The 20,641-nt window shown below is 36.9% G+C and overlaps 1 protein-coding gene across 3 annotated transcripts in view; it reads right to left on the bottom strand.

The window, feature by feature from the left end:
* The window catches only part of ZNF407 (zinc finger protein 407), a 459,946-nt gene that overhangs the window by 190,840 nt on the left and 248,465 nt on the right, over positions 1 to 20,641 (bottom strand). For all 3 annotated transcript variants that reach the window (XM_053571862.1, XM_053571865.1, XM_053571864.1), the window contains 2 exons: positions 5,694 to 5,860; positions 1,783 to 1,866 (listed from right to left, as the gene is read on the bottom strand). In XM_053571862.1, the coding sequence (XP_053427837.1) occupies positions 1,783 to 1,866; positions 5,694 to 5,860 (251 nt within the window). The remainder of the gene's footprint in view (positions 1 to 1,782; positions 1,867 to 5,693; positions 5,861 to 20,641) is intronic.

Genomic DNA, 20,641 nt, shown 5'->3' with positions numbered 1-20,641 from the left:
AACTCACCATACAAGTCCGGCCTTGGGGAAAAAAGTTCTGTGTTGCTTAAATATTTAAAATCCAGAATAAAAGCTAAGTACCCAGACTGAATTGTACTAAGCTGTTTGGTTGAAGCAAACAGTCTTAAGAACTAACTTTGGTATTAAAGAATCGTGTTTGATTTGTGCCATAGAGGCAGATAAATGCCAAAAAGATAGATACCTCTGTCTGTGAGACATTGTCCTATATAGTATAAAGTTAATAGCAAAGTAATAAGGAGCCTCTGGACCTGACATAAAATATAAAGTTGTGCCAGCTCAATGCAGGCGTCCTGATCGATCTAACACCTGGAACGCCTACTTTCACAGCATGGCTGCCCCACTATGTGGGGAGAGGGGACAACCCACTGGCAGAGATGACACAGAAAGGGAGTGTGTCACTCTCCCTGGCCTCACCAGCTGGGACAAAGTGAGCTATAGTGACAATTACATAGTAACAACGCAAGCACCAGTAAGCTGAAAACATTAAAAAAGTTCCCCTAAACGAACCATTAACATAATATTTCCAATTCTCCACAATAGCGGTCAGAACAACTGCCGTCAACTGGGCCCCTCCTATTATCTGTTACACTGAATCCGTAAGTCAGTAGATTAAAATAGTATATGCACAGGGGGCTTCTATAACTTAAAATTCAATTTTAAGCTTTCAATTTTAACTTTATATTTCCAACATCATGCTCAACATTGGAAGTTTCCCTTTGACTTAATAATAACTCTTATCCCTTATGAAAATTTCATTCATATACACTCAAGATCTAAAAAGAATGGCTAGCATTAACTTCCACTGATCTTGCAAATACCACATTGGGTAATGATGTCACATGTAAGTAACTTGTTAAATATCACACAACAAGACCCATAATGTAGCACAAGTAATATATTTTATGTACCTTAGTTTCATACTATTTTGACTATGACGGCCAGACTCAAACATTGTCCTAGGACTCAAAAAAAAGTACAACATTTAGTTGCCAGTTTTCTTAGCATGTGACCTATCATCTGACTAGGACACATTTGACACTAAAAAGTGCCTCTATTAATAACTGCAGGAAACAACTGCCACAAAGCAGCACGGTCCCAGGCATACATAAATGAGAATTATGAAAATAATTACTTAAAAAAGCAGTTAGATTAAGTAGGTTATAAAATTTGATAAATTTTTAACACTTTTCATCCCTAGATGTTCCTAATCATGTGATTTATTGTACTTTGATCAATCACCTAGAATACATATGATGGAGGGGGAAAAAAATCCTCTTCATTGTCCATAATTATGTAATCCTAGGTAATCTCAGAAGGGCTGATGGGCGGGAGGGAAGGAGGGGGGAGATACGCACATAGTGAGCTGAGGAGGGAGGTGGGGGATGAGGTAATAGGTGGGTAGGCAGGATGACTGAGAGGAAGACTGGACTCCCCAGTTCCCACCCACAGGCCCAAGGCAGAGACTTGACTACAGAGAAAATAGCCTCCTATATCTGGGCTTTGGAAGTGAAAATGTTTTTCAACTATTCGAGGTGAGTTTCCTGAGGATACCTAAGTCCCGAAATATACAATATGTCCACTTTTGAAATACATAAAAACAGACAGTTCAAAATTTTACATTATTCAACCAGAATTTTCTGTAGACCCTCAAGTATACAGATGTTATAAAAATTCAATCAATGATGTCAAGGATCATGGCTGTGGTGTCGGACGCCCTGCTTCTGTCTCTGCAGAGAAGGACCGGGAAGGCTTAGTACTGACCTGTGTGCTGCCGGCGGTGCTTGGTGAGGGCGTGCCGGGTCCCGCCGGCGAAGCCGCAGAGGTCACACAGAAACGACTTCTCGCCTGTTGCAACAATAAACAGATGAGGGACTGCAGAGGTCACAGATCATTAAAACATATCTATCAAGGCTTTCAGGGTTACTAATTCCTCCAATCAAATGTTTCCATGTAAATATGTCAAATGGGAATGAAATTACCACTGCGGTTTATTGACTGTGATAAAATCTGAAAAGCACCACTGAACATAATTACATACTTGTCAGAGCCATAAAAATTAGCTTTATTATCAATGGAATGGTTTTGTACAACTTCATTTCTGGTAGATGTCTTCCAGATGGGGCTGCTTTATGCACTTGAACAGTTTTTATGCATATCCTGATTTTTTACAATTCCCATACATCTGGCCTTTCTGAGCTGAGTAAAGATTGCTTGGAATTGTTAATATACAGTATATATTATTCTGCTTAAATAAAACATTCTGAATTTTCTAACATCTTAAGGATATCAAATAAGCTTTACCTGATTATATCAGAGTCTTCTTTAATAACTTCCTTCTTAATAAAATGAATCAAATGGTTTCCTTGATCATCCTAAAGACCCCAAGTAACAATAAAATTGACATTGCTCAGTACCAATAGCTGTTTATGTTTCTCAAACTTTCATGGCATAAAAAAGGAAGTCTAGGGATTGCTAGAGAAATTGCTAAACAATGCATAATATTTATCTTTAATGATACCTCTGGACTGGAAATCTCTGCAACACTTAGAGACGGATTTGGTAGACTTACTATTTGTTAAAAGTGTTACAAATAACATTTTTTTTTTTTTTAGCATTGTTACACACGCTAACATTTGCCCTACAGTTTATAAATACAATGTATCTTTCTCCTGCAGCATATTTAGGCAGTAAGAGCTGGCCAGCCAGGGAGTTAATCCCGTAAGACTCACAAAGAAGGGCAAAATAGAATAAAAATGCTAACCTCGGAGAGACTCCGTGAAATTATAAAATATTTTTCCAGAAATAAAATCGATCATTTATATCTATCTTTATCTACTTAGCATATTTAGACATTCAATTCAACAAGTCTTTCAAGGGTTTTTCCAGAGTCAATCTGCCTTCTTCCAAAATGTTCTAGTATACTATAATAGAAATTTAGCTTGTGGTGTTGGAGAAACTATAATTGCTTGCTAAAGATTATAATGAATCAAATTTAGGAAGGTAGAATAACTTTAATGATCAAAAATCTTCCTTTACTTAAGAGCATTATTGGTTTTTCTAATTTGAATGAACACATATAAAGTTTTAACCAAATCATGCTTAATCTTATTTCCAAAGGATGTGTTAAAATGTCCACTTTCATTTTACAAAGATAAAGCCGAATTTAAATATTTTCACTATTTCTATTTTCTTATTGTTGAGTTAAACTTTTTCCTTAGTATCATTTAGGTTTCTTTGGTTTCAATATAGAAAGAAGAGAGTAGATGGACTCTGAAAAATAAAGTTTAATTATAATCACTCATTCAATGTGAAATATAAAACTTTCTAACAAGTATTATCAATTAAATAACAATGAAAGGAGACTTCTTTTAACCCTAAAAGATAATTTGCTCGCTAATATTAACATATTATTCTGTGTTGAGCCACAACTGTCCTGCCCAGGGTGTTCCCCATCTCAGTTTTATGGGTGTGGCCTCCTGGGGTGGGACGGTGTCTCTCAGCACCCATTCTGCATCTGGTGGCATGTGGGAACACTGTGGCCCTATCACCCAGGTAGCAACATTTTTAATGAGGATGGAGCATTTTAATGACTTTTGGGTTTACGAAAAGTATTCTTCCTTTTTATCACTTATGAACTGCTCTGTGACATCCATCTTTCATATCAATTAAAATATTAACAAGCACAGTGGGTGGCACCCACAGCTCAGTGGATAGGGTGCCGGGCACATACACAGAGGCTGGCAGATTCAAACCCAATAACCATTGCAACCAGAAAAACAAAAAAAAAGAAAGAAAAAAAGAAATAGCTGGGCGTTGTTGCGGGAGCCTGTAGTCCCAGCTACTTGGGAGGCTGAGGTGAGAGAATCGCTTAAGCCCAAGAGCTGCTGTGTTGCTGTGAGCTGTGATGCCATGGCACTCTACCCAGGGCAACAGTTTGAGACTCTGTCTCAAAAAAATAAATAAATAAATAAATAAATAAATAAATAAATAATAAAATGTTAGCAAGCATGGAAAAATCCTGAGATTTCTATTCTTGGTATGCAGAGAAGCATATATACACACATATATGGGCTGGAAATTCCCTTCCTATTTTAAGATATTTAGAGATACAAAGACAAAGTTATTAATTTTCCATGTGTTTTGATTCTAGATACATTAGTGACCTTGATTTTTTTCATGTGTAGCATTTTATTTAGGATGTTGGTCTCCAATGTATTGCATGTCATACTTACTTTGGTGGTGGCTTGATTTGTTTTTCATTCTAAATTCAATTTTCACTTGCCTTTTTTGGGGGGGGGGCCTCAGTTGATCAGTGGGCAAACAGTATTTTTTGAAAAAAATTTCTTGAGAAAAAGCTAAATGTAATATTTCATACAATATAGAGGGGGTTAATTTAATATGCCATATTCATATGATAACAGAGCTATAACTAGGGACTTCTTTTTGTAACAACTTGAATTAGTTTCAAGTGTGCCATTTTGCATTCAAATATAGAAAGACACGGAAACTAATCCTTTATTTTCTATTAGAAAACAGCCACTGTCCCCATCTCTCATTATGGTGCAGACTACAAGACCTAACAACAAAAATCCATATTATTGATCCAGCCAAGTCTCCACAATTATTCTTTAGAAGGAAACGCCAACGATAAATTACATCTGCACTGGCTTTTCATCTGCTGTTCGATATAAGTGATCTCTCAGGGCAGGCTGGAGACCTTAAATCGTCAACACCCTTGTCAAGGAAGCTAAGGAGGCCTGGGCTTCCCACAAACTGCTTCAGAAGAACTTTTAACCTGTAATTTCTAACAATAATATAGGATTCTTGGCAATCAGAAGAACATTTGGAAATGCTGATTAAAATTTATTATTCTTTTCCCTGAAACATACATTTGGAGAAGTATAAAGAAGAAAGATTTAAAAAAACAAAAACAATAACAACAACAAAAAAAAAACCAATGAACCCACATCTATACAATGATATAAGGACACACTCAAGTATGAGCTTGCAAGGAATTTGGGGCCCACTAAGACAATAAAAACAAGTCATAGACACAGAATATAACAACAGGGTATTAATGAAAACACATCTCTGAAGGCCCAAATCGAGAGTTTTCAGTACCGTGCCTGTGACAGAAGTATTCTCAGGACTATTTTACTATCAGTTACTTTGAACTCTATACAGTTAAATGTTTTAATGGGAAATGCATGTGAAGTTGAATTTTTTGGTCTAAATTTTCTTAAGTAGTACATAAAACCAAGATTTAATAAGGTTCAAAAATATTATGGAATTCAGTTTATAGCCTACCTAACAAAATGTTAAGACCAGTTCTCCTCTAAAAGTTAATCTCTCCGAATAATCTTCTATAAACATCATATCTAAAAAGACGTGTTTAAATACACACAAATATATAAACAAACATAAATGAGCTTCTAAATATGGATTTATTTCATTTAAACACATTTGCACACATGCACAAAGATAAAAATGTCACTTTAAGATTATCCTGATTATCCCTGAAAGGTAACAAAAATGAGACCACATCTTTTAATATATAATTACCACAGCCTTACAATAAACCGTGCTGGAGGGCCTCATTGCCATCAACTACCACGGAGATACTAAGGCACACGTCCACCCCGCCCCCGGCTCCCAGCGGGAAGGTGGCGCACCTGTGTGCGTCCTGTAGTGGTCTTTCATGGCAGAGGCTGTGAGGAATGAGTAGTGGCAGGTGGGCCAGGTGCATTTAAATGGCTTTTCTCCTGTGTGGAGTTTCATGTGGTTGTTCAGGGCCCACTTCTCTGTGAAACTTCTATCGCATAAGTGGCATGTAAATTTCCTGCATGAAGGAGAAAGAAAACAACGTAAGCATGGCCTGCACACCAGCACCACAGGCCCCAGCCAGAGCGAGCCGCAGCCCTGCAGTGTGGCGCACACAGACACCGGGAGCAGAACTGCAGGCCTGGTCTGTCATGTCTGTATAACCAGGCATTGATTTTTCTGTCGCGGCCTGGCACTTCAGCCATTTATTCTCTGCTTTGCGGTTGGGCCCAACGGGTTTGAAAAATTCTGTTACAGTCCAGTCACCCCTGAGGCAAAAGTGAGAATAGATTTCACCTGTACAGGCCTACACCACTTATCCAGGGCATGGGCTGTCAGAGCAGAGGCTAAATGAAATGCTATCCATACTGGACCACTCCGACAGGCCCTGCTGCCTGCCCGGCAGGAGCAGCGCACTCTGAGCACCCATGTGCTCCTGGAGGAAAAGGAAAGGCCCAAAGGTGCCTCCTGAGCCAGGGATCTTTTTAGGGAACCAAATAAGTTGAAACATTTCCTTTGATAAGAAAAAAAACAGATCCTAACTACAGATTTAAGAAGAAAATCTATTTGTTTATGAAAAATAAACCTCAAGATTTCCTCTATGAACAAAAAAAATACAAGAAAATCTTTCAGTTTCATAGTTTGCAGTTTCAAGAGGAGGGACAGGAGCCACAGAAGGCGGTCAGCACTGCGGCCTCCTGCTGCTCTCCACCACATTCCTGGCATCATCACCAAAATTTACCTTTTATTAATACAATTGAGTTCAGCAATCCCTGTGACTAATAAAAAATTGTCCAGCTAATTAATTCAGAACAATGAACAGTCAAATTGAAAAGCAAATTGAAACCCAATAGTCAAAATTAAAATACTTCATTAAACTGATAAGCACTGTGAGCCTGTGGACTTGGGCTGACCACATCAACTGGGCTCCATTTTCAGGAAGTCACTACAATTAAAAATATGGGATTCTAATAGCTGGGTTGTAACTTATGATATAAAAAAGGAGATGAAGAGTATGTACTTTCACACAGAGGCTTCAGCCATGATTTCACAAATTTCCTTAACCCCATAAGGGCTAACAAAAACTCCCAAGGTCTAAATAATTAACTTTCCTATTTTGAATCAAATGTGAATTACTGTAACAAATTAATAATTCAGTTTCCTGAATTGCTACGAACTGAATTATAAAACTGCCTTTATAAAAATCCTTCTTCTTTTATTCTTCATAGTTTATAAAGTTAGATTTTTAAATAGAAATAAAACCATTAAATATTTAGGAAATTCCATGTATCTTAAGTGCTTCATCAATATTAAAATTAGTAATTTATTTATTTATATAATACATGTAAAGAGATACTATATTTACATCCATTAATACACACTGACTTTGAAATTACTATGTCATTTGATCACTGCTTGCTGGCACTAGAGAATGACAAATACAACTAAATACTTCGAAATGCACTATAAAAAAATATCATGTCCGTATATCTCTTTGACGGGTCTTCATGCATTTAACATTTCAAAACCATGACAGGGATCTTATTTCTAAGATAAATTCCCCTATCTACTTATTTCTTCATGTATTTATTGTGGATCTAACCTTCTCCTACAAGAAATAAATAAGGAGGTTAAGTAGATGCTATCTTTTAACAAATAGTTTCTCCAGACTGTATTACAACTTTATGAATGACAAAATAAATCCCTCATTTTTAAATCTACCATGATGTACATTTAACAAAATTACATCTATGAGACCTCAATATATGTACTCTATTATTCGTATGTAATAAAAATGTTAAACCAAAGCTTAGTGCCTGTCGTGAAATGACAAAAGCCAGATAACAGAAGAACTAAAACCACCACTTGACCTTCAGAAAACCTCATGTGCTTTACAATTTGCTTTATGAAAACAATTAAGTTCCTGCAATGGTACTTTGAAAAGAACTGAAAATATTACCTATGTAAACTGTCCTTACAAAGATTAAGACATACTCATCAATGGGGTGTTTCCTGAAACTATACAAATTCTACGTCTCAAATATTCTAACATATTTGCCTTCACATAAGTCAGTGAAGTGCCCGTCATCACACAAGGTGTCCTGCGCCACACTGGGACCCTCAGAAAGTCCACTGTGAGGGTCTCCAGGACAGAACTGGAGCTTAACATGGGGGTTATCTTGCATGTGGTCCCAAGAAGTTAGGGAACGTAGGAATCCCTAAGGTCCACTATCCCAAAACATTGTTCTAGATAGAACAGCGAAATCAAAGGAAAAGGTGTCAGATTTATTTTCAAGGAAACTGCAGGCAACTAAATGAGAAAAAATCATTCACAAAAATAAACTCAATACCAAAATGAAAATGCAAAATATCATCATAAATTTAAAAGAAAAGTAATTACTGTGGTGGTGCAGACGAGAGAAGGCATCCCAGATCAGCATGTAACGCGGACATTGAAAGACAGGTGAGGATGGGAGTGCAGAGCAGGCAGGGAGGATGTCAGGGGTGGGAGACACAGGAGGGTCAGAGAAACGGGGCAAAGGTGCAGGGCAGCGCCTTGCCACTTGGCAGTGCATATGCTCCAGTTACCGGGGCAAGGCAGAGCCCGTGACTTACAGCAGGCCAGAAAGATGGTACCAATGCTTTCCTATCTCCAAACAGTGCTCTTCCATGAGAGATTTCTTGCTTAACTAAATTTGCAGTATATTAAAAAGAGGTCTTTTTGGCAAACATACACTAGTGAAGAGAGTGGTACAGCAGATCAGCTGAAGGATGTACAAAGACGTGTAACTGGCACTCATGGAAAGATTACAGTCTGAAGAAGCAACTAACCAAGCACATGGAAGAAGACGATGGTATTTGGTTTGCCCTTATTTCTGCAAGGCTCAGAAAAGTGGCTGGTGCCCAGGGTGTTCTATGAATAATTTCAGACCAACTGCATGAACTGAATGGATGGCTGAGTTTTGTTCCTTCCTTAATCTCACCACATGTCAGAATCAGAATGGGAGGGATGGGTGTCACAGCAACAGGGGGGTTGTTCAGGCCGTACAGGGCCCCAGTTCTCTCACCATTTGGTCTTTTCTTCCTTAGACCCTCTTCGTCAATTCAATAAACCATATAAACTTACATCTGCAAAAAGCACACCAATGAGCTACAAGTAAGATTTTGATAAATAATAAATAAAAAAAGGTGAAGTTTATCCAAATATTTAAAGAATCATGCATCATTATCTTTCAAAATTGTGGCAGAAAGATGTTAACTGGCATATAAAGGTTATTATTGTAAAACTAAACTGACGGTAAAAAACATCACTAAGGGAACACTTTTACTCTGCCAGTGGGACTGAAAACTAATATAGCCTCTTTGCAAATAAGTATGGAGACTCCTCAAAGAACTCGAAATAGACCATCCATTTAATCCTGCAATCCCATTACCAGGCATCTACCCACAAGTTAAAAAAAAAAAAAATCATTTTATCATAAGGACATTTGCACTAGATTGTTTATTGCAGCTCAATTTATGATTGCTAAGAAGTGAAAACAACCCCACTGCCATCAACCCAGGAATGGATTAATAAACTGTGGCATACCATGGAATACTATTCAGCCATAAAAAGATGGAGACTTTACATCTTTTGTATTAACCTGGATAGAGTTGGAGAATGTTCTCTTTAGTAAAGTAATATGAGAATGGAAAAGCAGGTATCCGGTGTACTCAATACTAATATGAAGCCACCAGACGAACTAATACACATCCACACAAGACAAAAACTCAATTTAATTCAAACAGGGGATAGGGGGACATAGGAGAGGAGAGAGGAGGATTGGTGTGCTCCCACCAAATGGGCACAAAATAAGGGTACGTGACAAATACCTGGGTGCAGGGCACACCTACAACAGGGACTTAGCCCAATAAACACAAACACTGTAACCTAATTATTTGTGCCCTCATATTAATCTGAAATGTAAAAAAGCAAAAAAACCTTTGTTGACAGGTGTTGATTGTCATTTTAAACAAACAATACATATAGAACTGTGGAAAGAATGCAATGTACAATGTGATTTCTGGAAAAATAGTCCAATGTAATAATGACGGTTTCAACAACTTCTAAATTAGTCAAATAGTACCAATGTACTGGCAGTTTCTTTGGAATAAAAGCCTCCTTCTTTAATGATTATAATTTAATAATTATGTAATACATTAAGACCTCAAATGAAAATGATGCAGTCCTTGGTAGGGTTACTATATGAATTTCTACAGTGCTACAAATATAACTGAAAAATAATCATTTCTTGACCAAAACGGTACATAAAAATGCATTTGAAGACAAATACTGAAGAGCATCTACAATACAATGCTCAATTAATTCACACCAGCATTTTATGATGAAAAGTGCCCCAAAGGAGAGCTAAGCAAAATCAAGAAACTCAGGAAATCTTGAATTTCTAAACACCGTAACTATGAGATGTTGATATTATTTTGGGCCCAGGAAACATCCAAGTAAAAATATACAATATAGCTTTTAGACTTAAAAGTCCTTTTTATGCAAACAGACACTAAAAGCACAGTAAATATTCTGATATCATTATTCCACAGTAATCATGTTCATCATCTTATTTTTGTAAAATTTCAAATTTTATAAATGGCAGGGAACATAAAAATCTCACACTATTATCTCAAAATTGAATAATTAAAAAGCTACACTGATAGCCAAAACTGTTTTAAGACAGTAAGATCATCTTTGACCACCTCCTTCTGCATATTTTGTGTGTGTGTGTGTGTGTACACACAAAGATAAAATAAAAACTCTGTCTCAATTAGCAAAGCTATATCCTGGAACCAAAAGTATGTCATGATAATACAAATATCTGGATTATTTAAATTAGGCTCCACTTTGAGAGTTGCCTGTTTCAGATTATAGGTAAAGTGCAAGCATAACCTACATTATGAAGCCACAAAGACCTAAGATTAGAAAGGTTTCACTTACTAAATTCAACTCTGAAGGCTCCAGTATGGCTTCCAGATGAAAGCAGGAAAACCTCCCTTGAGGGCTTTTACATAGTTCACAAGGGAGCCAGCTACTTAAGCCAAGAGTCTTGAGTGCATTTTTGCCCTGAACAGGTGATAATTAGCCTAATTAACAGGCTAGATCCTCATTAACTAGTTGGAAAAGAAATTTAACCTCACTCATGCCGAAGCCTGTCATTTTTAAACCTCTTAACATATCACTCAGGTTCTAAAAGCTGTGAAACATATTTTTCTGGCCCTTTCAATTCAATTCAAGGGTTGAAAAGGTTTTGTCAAAATAACTTCTGGGAGGACCATTAAGCAGAATATTAACCCCAGGTTGCCTCAGTCTACTAAGAACCAAAAGAATGACTCATTCTAAAGAAAATCATTCAAGAATTACAATTGCTGTGCCCTCAAAGATTTAAATTCATCTTTCAAAATCTCATTGCTGTATAATTTTTCTTTGTCAAAGAGACCATAATCTCTGGCCTAAGCAAAACCATCGTATTAAGTTTAGCTGGAATTTTCCCTATAACACCACATGTTTTGTATCCAATACTCATCAGCACAATACCATCTAAGATGAAGTAAGGTTAGGAGACTGCATAAGAAGCCAGATTGTCAATATTTTCAACTTTCGGGGCCATAATGTCTGTGACACAACTATTCAACTCTACAAAAGCAGGAACAGATAATATGTAAACAAATGAATGTGGCTATGTTACAATAAAACTTTATTAAAACAAACAAACAAACAAACAAAAAAACTTAGTTTGCCAACCTTGGGTTTAGCTGACAAGTCAATTCCCCACCTCTGTCTCCCCAAACACCCCCATCTATACAGGTAAAAGCACTCAAATCTAATGCTGCTGGCAAACAAAGGTTGACTAAACCTCTTTCTCAGGGTTTAGGAAGTTGGTTTGATTCTGAAATTGATCGTGTTTCTTGCAAGACTTTAAAACTGCCAACCTGAGAAGAACAGGTGGAAGGAATTATACTGCATATGAGACCCATTCCCAGTCAGCGGCTGCCTTGTCCTTTTCAAAACTACCCCCTTTCAACTGTATCGAAAGGGCTGGCGGGCTTGGAAAGTTGAAACAATTTTAACTAACCACAGAAGTCAAGTCCTGGAGAACAAGACATATATTAAATTGCTATAGTTTTCTAGTTTGAACTAAATGAAATTTTATTGCTGCAGGTTAGGTAAAAAAAAACCACTGAATTTATGGATGGAAGGTTAAAATAGTAGTTACTAATATGGGACTAATATTACTGTTTAAAGAACATAAAAAAAGAAACTCTTTTAAATTATTGTTCTTATTGACATACATATTTTGAGCTAAGATGGAAAAATGCATTTCAATTCCTACTTATACTATCATCCCAAATACCTTAACTAATTTTTAAACTTTGGACGTTCACAACACAATTCTCATAATCTTTGAATTAGTATAGATCAGCTAATTTTATAGCAATCAACCAATAAAAATTATGCATTGGGACTGAGTGTCTAGCAATGATCCAAGCTATGTACAGACTTGTAGATGAAAGACAGCTTCCCCCCCCCCCCGACCCCCCACCCCCGCCCCAAAGTAGACTATGACTCAATGGTGAACAATAATGTCAGTGAAGTAATCAAACACAAGAACACCATGTTATTTGCAACTTTGTAAAAAAAAGTTTCAAAAGATGCTCAGGAAACGTATCAATGACCATAGACTGCACTAGGTAAAGAAGACTTCATGGTTAACACGGCGTTTCAGAGAGGTCTGCAGGGACAGGGGCAGGAGGCAGCAGCTACTGAGACGCAGAGCTGGGAAGGGAGGAGCAGCAGGCGGTGCCCCTGAGCAGGGAGCTCCCCACCTGAATGGAGAGATAAAGCGCCACAGTTTAAAATTTGTCTTGATGACCAAAGAAGTTTGGCTTTGATAAGACGGTAGAAGGAACCAGTAATCTCTTGCTCATTTCTTCCTTTTGTTGTTGTTTCTTTCCTCTTTCTCTTCACTGCTTGCTTGGCACAATTATTTGATTATACTTCCCCAAGCAGCGAACTGTGGCATTGTCCTTCACAGGTGTCCACGATCAAACTGAGTGCATATTGTATACAGTCCACAAATACCCAATGTCTAGGAAAAAAATCTCTGATAATAATGCCCTCATCTGAGATTTTTAATGAAATTATTTTCACATTTGGCAAAGTAATATACCAAATAGCATGTTAGCTATAGCAAGATGTCTATGCTTCAGCTGAATACCTATACATAGAATTAAAATGTTATTTCAGAGACCTGATAACCTCTGACCATTTCAATTGCATATCAATGGAAAACGTTTTACTAACTTTTAAGATGATACTATTTTAAGATGGCCAGAATGAATTAACAAATATAACAAAGATGGATTTTGCCAATAAGATCAAATACAGGTTTATAAAAAGGTAAAAAGCACAAATTAAAAAAAAAAAAACTCTAGTTACGTGATTATCTTTTACATTTTAATATATTAAATAGAACTGGAATATATGAACAAAACCTATTCCAATTCAGACAAGGTATCATACCTCAACTATGATTTGTATAGAATATAAAGTTATACTAAATACTTTATAATAGGGTGTTATAATAGTATGTCAAGAAAATGTTTCAATGATATTACTGTATAAAATTTTACCAATAAAATACACATTTAATGCATTATTTTAAAAAAACACCATTGATCTCCAAAGAAGAGATGATTCCAATCCCCTTTTCCTGGACAGATCTGGTTTTCCAGGAACAATATTGCTCAATCCCTCATATGCCACAAGTTATAAGTAACACCTGACATCAGATATTCACAGTGGTGAAAAGAGAGGAACGAGCAAGCGCCCGGCATGAAGAGTCCCCTACCCTCGAGAGCACAATGTAATTTTTGTTCCTTGAATTTTATGCATTCAAGTCAGTTTTTCTACAACACCGGGGATAAACCAACATCATTCAGCATCATAGCCTAGCTCACTGGTGAATTAATATTTCACAACTGTTTAAAACAGCAATGAGAAGAAATCCATAATTATTGCTTAACAGCAACCTCAGCCATGTCCAACTCTCCAGAAAAAAAAAAAAAAATCATATACTTTAAAAGAGGTAGTTTTCTGAAAAACATTAATAAGCCAAAGACAATATTTTGATCATAAGCAGTATTTGAATTAAAACCATAATGCATGAGATTTAAATGTGTTGATACTATAACCCCACTCTCTGATATTGGCATTAGTTACAGGACAGTAAGCATCATTACGTATCCAAAGTGTTACTTTGTGAAATCTTCAAATTATAGCACGTGAAATTTCCTTTCTGTTGTTTATTTTTTTGGGATAGGGTTTCCTATGACGTCCAGGCTCTTGGTCTGAAGCAATCCTCTCACCTCAGACTCCCAAACAGCTGAGACTACGAGCACATACTACATGACTTGATTTAAATTAAATTTCAATGAATAAAATAATGTTTCTACCAAGAAAGTTTAAATTCACCTTCAATGAATAATATTAAAAAATTATATATATATATATTTCTCCTAAAAAATATTCTTCAAATACTGGGAAGTGTTCTATAGGCCTATGATCTTCATATACTGTCAAATGTACTCCTTATGTATGTTATGGATACTGAATTTCTAGAAATTCAAATATATTTGCCAGATTCAGAAGGGGCTGTCCCCACTGATGGTGACTGTGTGGTCTGGTGGAGCTGGGAAGGGCAGCTTCCCACACTTGGGCATTTCACCGTCTGGGACTTTGTCATCATCTTGGCCTTCTAGTGTGTCAGGATGATCTAAGGAACCATTTGAGCTCAAGGTAAGATTAGCTAGAAGGGTTGAGATGTATTGCCCCATAATCTCAGAGTTCAGAACAAAACTGACCCTTTCTGAGACCTGAGACCAAAGAGCAGCAGTTACAGTACACTTCTAGAGTAAATGTCTCGGGGTTCTTGTGCACTGGAGCATCACCAAGATGCGATTTCAGCTCAGTAGACTAATTCAATGTAGACATGTAGAACCTGACGTAGATCATAGCTGTGTTAAATCATAATATTTGGACAAGCAGACGCATTGAAAGATCATGCTGTACAGACTTGATTTGCTCCTTTCTAAATCATAAGTTTAAGGGAAAATACGAAAATGGGACTAACATATAAACAAGTGTTTAGATTTTAAAGTTATCGTGATCCAAATGAGAGTAGTTAGTAAAATAAGAGCAAGTTCGTTACTTTCTGATTGCAAGTGCCTCCATCGTGCAGTGGGTATAAGATCACTGACCATGAACCACAATAATATTGGAGAACTCATACATATGAAGTGTATTTGGATGAAAACAGAAACTCTTACATAAAGGACAAAGCAATTAATTTTAATTTAGCACCTTCTCAATGAAAAACATTATTTAATTTAAAAATTGTGCGCAGCTATGGATTCCTATTTTCATAAAATAGATCAGCAGATTTCAGCTAATTCTCATATATTCCAAATTATTTTGAAAAGATACATTTAGATAGACACCTATGAAAACTGTATATAGATCATTAATACTAATTTTTCAAATCTTCACTACCTCAAAAGACGATGAGGAATAACATTATCATTTATTATATACCTTCCAGCATTCGAAACATTAAATTTCTAATATAATTAAGTACATAAGTAAAACATATCAAAGGATGTAGATGATAAAATATATTTATATTAAGTATAAGTATAGCATTAGGGAGGATAAAACACAGAATTAACTGAAGCTCTCAAGAAGAGGTTAACAACAAAAAAGACTTTTTCAATTATGGGCTAAGAATGAATACAAATGAAAGTCAAACAGCTTGCTAGTTTAAACTTCACAGCAACAGGACAAGAAACCACCTCTTGATAGCTACTACCTTTTTATTAAAGATTTTTCTGACTGAAATGAATTACAGTGCAAGAAATTACTTTACTTAAGGTAATAACAATTCTTTCCACATGAAGAAAGAATAGTGGTGAAAGCTACCCAGGGTCAGTCTGACTAAGTACTGGTCAAGGCCGACTGCCCACGCAGAGTCCTAGGTGAGCACAGCATCTGGGCAAAGACTGCAGCGAGCGAGAGTTCACCGTTCTCCGAGGACAGGGACCCTGTACACTCCCTCCTCTTAGCGTGAGGCTGGCAACAAATCACAGATACTGTTCACCACAATTAAAGAATCTCCTGTTGGCCAGGAATAATGACTTAATCACAATTTTAGAGATGTGGTTTTAGGTGCTCAAGAATAAAAAGGTTAACAGCAACCTTTGGAGACAACACCAGCTTTCACTAATGCCCTATCTTTGTTTTATATTTCATTTTATTCTCTGCCTGACCCAAGGATCTTCATGTTATGAGTTTATTTACCACTCATAATATACAACTCACACATGGCAGCTTCTGAATTATCTTCTACCTTCATATATGTACATTCCCTAAAAGTTTCTAATAATTCAAGAAAATTTATATTGCCTTTCAATTTTTTAAATATCTTTCACAGTGCCCATCCGATAATAAGGTCAGGAAATTTTTAACATGGATTAAAAAATGTTCATAAAGCTTAATAATTCTGCACAACTGAAGTTTACCCAAGTCTTAAACCATGATGAGAAATGGCCTGGTGTAGTGTCTCCTGCCTGTAATCCCAGCACGTTGGTAGGCCCAGGCAAGAGGATCCATTGAGCTCAGGAGTTCCAGATCAGTCATAACAAGAGTGAAATACCATCTCCACTAAAAGTGAAAAAATCAGCTATGCATCATGGTATGGACCTGTAGTTTCAGCTCTTCAGGAGGCTGCGGTGGAAGGGTCACCTGAGCCCGAGAGTTTGAGGGTGCTGTGAGCTAGGCTAATGCAATAGGACTCTGGCCTATGTGACAAAGTGAGACTTGGTCTCAAAAAAAGAAAGAAAGAAAGAAAACACGAGGAGACGGTTCTGATAAATGATGTCCCTAATGACATTTAAAACTCAAAACCTGACTTCACAAATGAGGCCACACCACGGCAATACAAGGGACACCCCGTCTGACATCAGCTCAGCTGTGCGACACTAGCAGAGTGCCGCTTTGTTCAGCCTCAATGTCGACCCGTGTCAGGTGAGTCAGGGTACATTATCTGCAAACTATGACCCAACAACAAACGCTCCAATTCTAATTCCCACTAACTTGATACTTCCTCCAGCCCTAGGATAAGAGGCAGCCCAAACTTGTGAAGAAGAGCAGCCGAAGGCCTGCATAGAAGGGGGAACGGGGGCCCAGGGAACCGTTAATCCAACTACCTGCTGGGCCCAACCAACCACCACAATTGGTGAAATTTTCTGATTCAGTCAAATTTTCTGGCCTATTTTTCTATTCGAGGGGGTCTATGTGCAGTCTAAATAATACTTGATTTTCCCTAGAACAGAGACCTGACTTCTAGCAGACAGAGGTTTCAATAACTGTTTATTCTTAATCTTGTCTAAGACAAAAACTAAAACCAAAAAAGTAATATTCATATATTTTAGGCATAACTTTATAATACTACAAAACCACAAGTACAGGTATGGGAAGGTGACGAAGTGACAACAGTGAAGGAACAGAGGATGCATCTGTAGCCAACACCCAAATTCACTGCTATGATGTTCACAGATAGTAACTGCTCAATTATCCAAGTGAAAATTCTCAACTGAAATCGTAAGACTAGAACGGAAAACATAACAAGAGAGTTGTTATTACCTTTGGCAAAATAACTGGTTGGGCTTTAATTCCTTTCAGTCTAAAAAAATCTATGGTAAAAAGACAGTAGCAGGATAGAGTTGAATGGTTTTGATTTCTTTTTATCATAAAGTCTAGACCAGTAATTACACAAGTAAGTGGAAACTTACATAACCAGAAGATAAAACATTCCCCTGGAATTCACATGACATTCAAAAAATTGAAGATCTAACCACCAAAGGTGTAAGAGGTGGGAGAGACACGTGTCTTCATTCCTACACGCCCCCTCACGGAATAATCACAAATCTGGGCTATACATCTCCAAATATTGCCAATGTTGTACATTATAAATAAGGTTATACTGATTGTCTATTATTCTTCAAAAATAATACGCAACCAGAACACCAGAGAAGATGGTGCGGCAGAGACAAAGGTGTCAAGTGCCTGGAATAAAAGCCCAGGGGAGAGACAGTTAGGGAAATCCTCTGCAGAGGACAGAAGCAAAAGTATCAGCCCATTTTAACTACTATAAAATAAACAAACCCTTTGACTGAATTTCAACTTTCGCTTAAGTTAGCATGAATCTGACCAGGGATTAACGTGGAGAACAGAGCTGACGGCAGAGGAGAAAGCTACAGAAGAAACACTTTATAACTCAATGACCAACCCGTAGGGTATATGTGCGAAGAGCTGAAAAATCCGCACAGTTTGAAGTTGACTAGTGAAAACACCAATTGTGATCTGACTAATTATGTGAAGCTACTGTCATATACTAAAGTAATAAATAATTTCAATAAAGTGCTACAAAAATGCACTGTGTACTTTAGTCCTCAGACTAACAAAATGAAGATGGCTACAACTTTACAACAAAAACAGCGCAAATGTCTAATATATTTATTCCACGAGGTTAACGTCAGTGTTTCACATGTGCACAGTTCACGTATTTTTTTCTCTAGTATCACTGTTGTTAAAATTCTTTGAAAAAATTTGGCTCCTTCCAAACACATCTGGCCACTGGTACCTGAGCAAGAAGCAAGATAGGATCTGGAGGCCCATGTAACTGCACCTGCCATGCTCACTTCATCCGACTTGCAGCCGGATTCTGGAGAGAGCCCAGGGGTGCGTTCTACGGAGTCCCTGATCCTAAGAACTGTGAGGGACCAGGGCAAGGTTTTCCTCCTTGCTTAGAATAAGTAATTCTGTTTCCAATCATTCCTTACACTTACAATTTTTTTTTTTTTGTAAAAGCCAAAAGAAAGAGTGTAATAAAAACATTACATAATCTTACCAAAATTTTAAAGAAATTTATAAAATTATATTGCTTATTCAGAGAGGAAGTTTCAAAGAAAACACTGTCCACAATCAATATCTAATAAAATACACATCTTTAAATGATGGGAAAATGGTCTATTCTCACTAAACTCATATATAGAAAATACCCTCAATAACAGGATTTGATTTAAAGATTTTAGTTAAATATCCATATTCATGAAGTCACTATCATTCATAATAAGCAAATAATAAAAATATTTTTAAAATAAAATGAAAGGGCATTGAATACATCAATTAACTATGAGTCAATGAAACTATATATGTGTATACATATATGTACACACACACACACACACACACCCCAAATAGAAACATTTTAACTAATCAGAGAAGATTCCCTTTGGATACAGTGATTCAATAGTTATTGATATGGTAGGGTACTTACACCTAGAAGCTATAATTAGACATGATGTATTCTATCCATTTTCTGAAGACATAAAATAGCCAAGCTAAATAAAGTTATTCCGGTCCAGAGCATGTTGTCTATTCTTTTAGCTGAAAGCAGACCTGGAGTAAATTCCTATTTATCTCCTTGCCAATCAAGGATTGAATGACTGCCACTAACACAGCCGTATCTGGGCCTCTGTCCGCAGCACATTCTGCTAAGTGATGTCATTGCTGTAGCAGACAAAAATAAGCAGATTATTACAGTGACTAGAAGCAAACTAAACATTTGGATTTTTGCGTGGACAGATTTACACTCTGTCTGTCAGATAAAGCACAGTTTGCCTGCTGCTTACATGACAAGAATGTGCCTGACAGCTTCCTCCTAGGTTTAGTATCTGATTACATAAATAGGCCATTCCCACCATTCCTAAAGACTGACAGTCTGTCTTAGCTTAAAGTGCAATTTCGGACTATCAGGTTTTCTGTCTTGTACAGGAGGCTGATTAATATCAGAGCAAGTGCTGGAGGGTCCAATCAGGTTTTTCACTCTCAGAATTCCAGGCCATATAAAATGTGGTGACCCTAATGAGTGGGGAAAGTGGTTCTTCCTAAGGCACATTTTGAAGGGAGAACCACATTTCAGTCTGTATTTGCAGAATGACCTCCAAAATAATTTGGAAAAACAATGGTTTCTTATATTAAGCTAATGGTTTTATTTATAAAATTAAATATGAAGCACAATCACATAAAACATTTCTGTATTATTTTTAAGCTGCCATGTTTTAATACACATTTTTGTAATATTCCACAAAAAGAATGAAATGCCAATGACTCACCATAGTCATATGAAACCTGTAAATCACAGCAGTGAGCTGAAAGGATGCTTACAGAGTTATCTGCCACTAATTAACAGCCTTCCTCTCTAAACCATGGTCTCCAAAATAAAATGCTCAGAGTTAACACACCAGCGCATTTTGATGAGCCTGAAAACATGGCTTAAAACTTATTTTGGCAGCAATAAAAATGTTAACAGAAAAACATTCATGAGTAAATCGTATCTGTATAAATATTATGAAATTGCTAAAAATAAACAATTCAATACTTGGTCATCTAAACACTAATAATAATAATAGCAGCAGTGGTGTTAAGGTTCTGCAGTTTAGTTGAAGAGTTCAGTTACAAGTTACTCTGGGTGAAACTTTATTTAAAGGTTAAATAAATTACAAGCATGTGACTTTCATACACATGAAAGCATTCAAAGAGGGGTGGCTGATCAAGGCAGGCAATTTTCTTTTAATAAGGAAAGCAACCAGGCAGTGGTCAAAGAAAAGGCAAAACTGACAGCCTGCACCCCAC

This window comes from Nycticebus coucang, chromosome 19 (assembly GCF_027406575.1).
Source record: "Nycticebus coucang isolate mNycCou1 chromosome 19, mNycCou1.pri, whole genome shotgun sequence".
In the NCBI taxonomy this organism is placed as follows: Eukaryota; Metazoa; Chordata; class Mammalia; order Primates; family Lorisidae; genus Nycticebus; species Nycticebus coucang.
The sequence above is the reverse complement of the archived record's forward strand: the minus strand, read 5'-3'. Positions and strand labels throughout refer to the sequence as shown.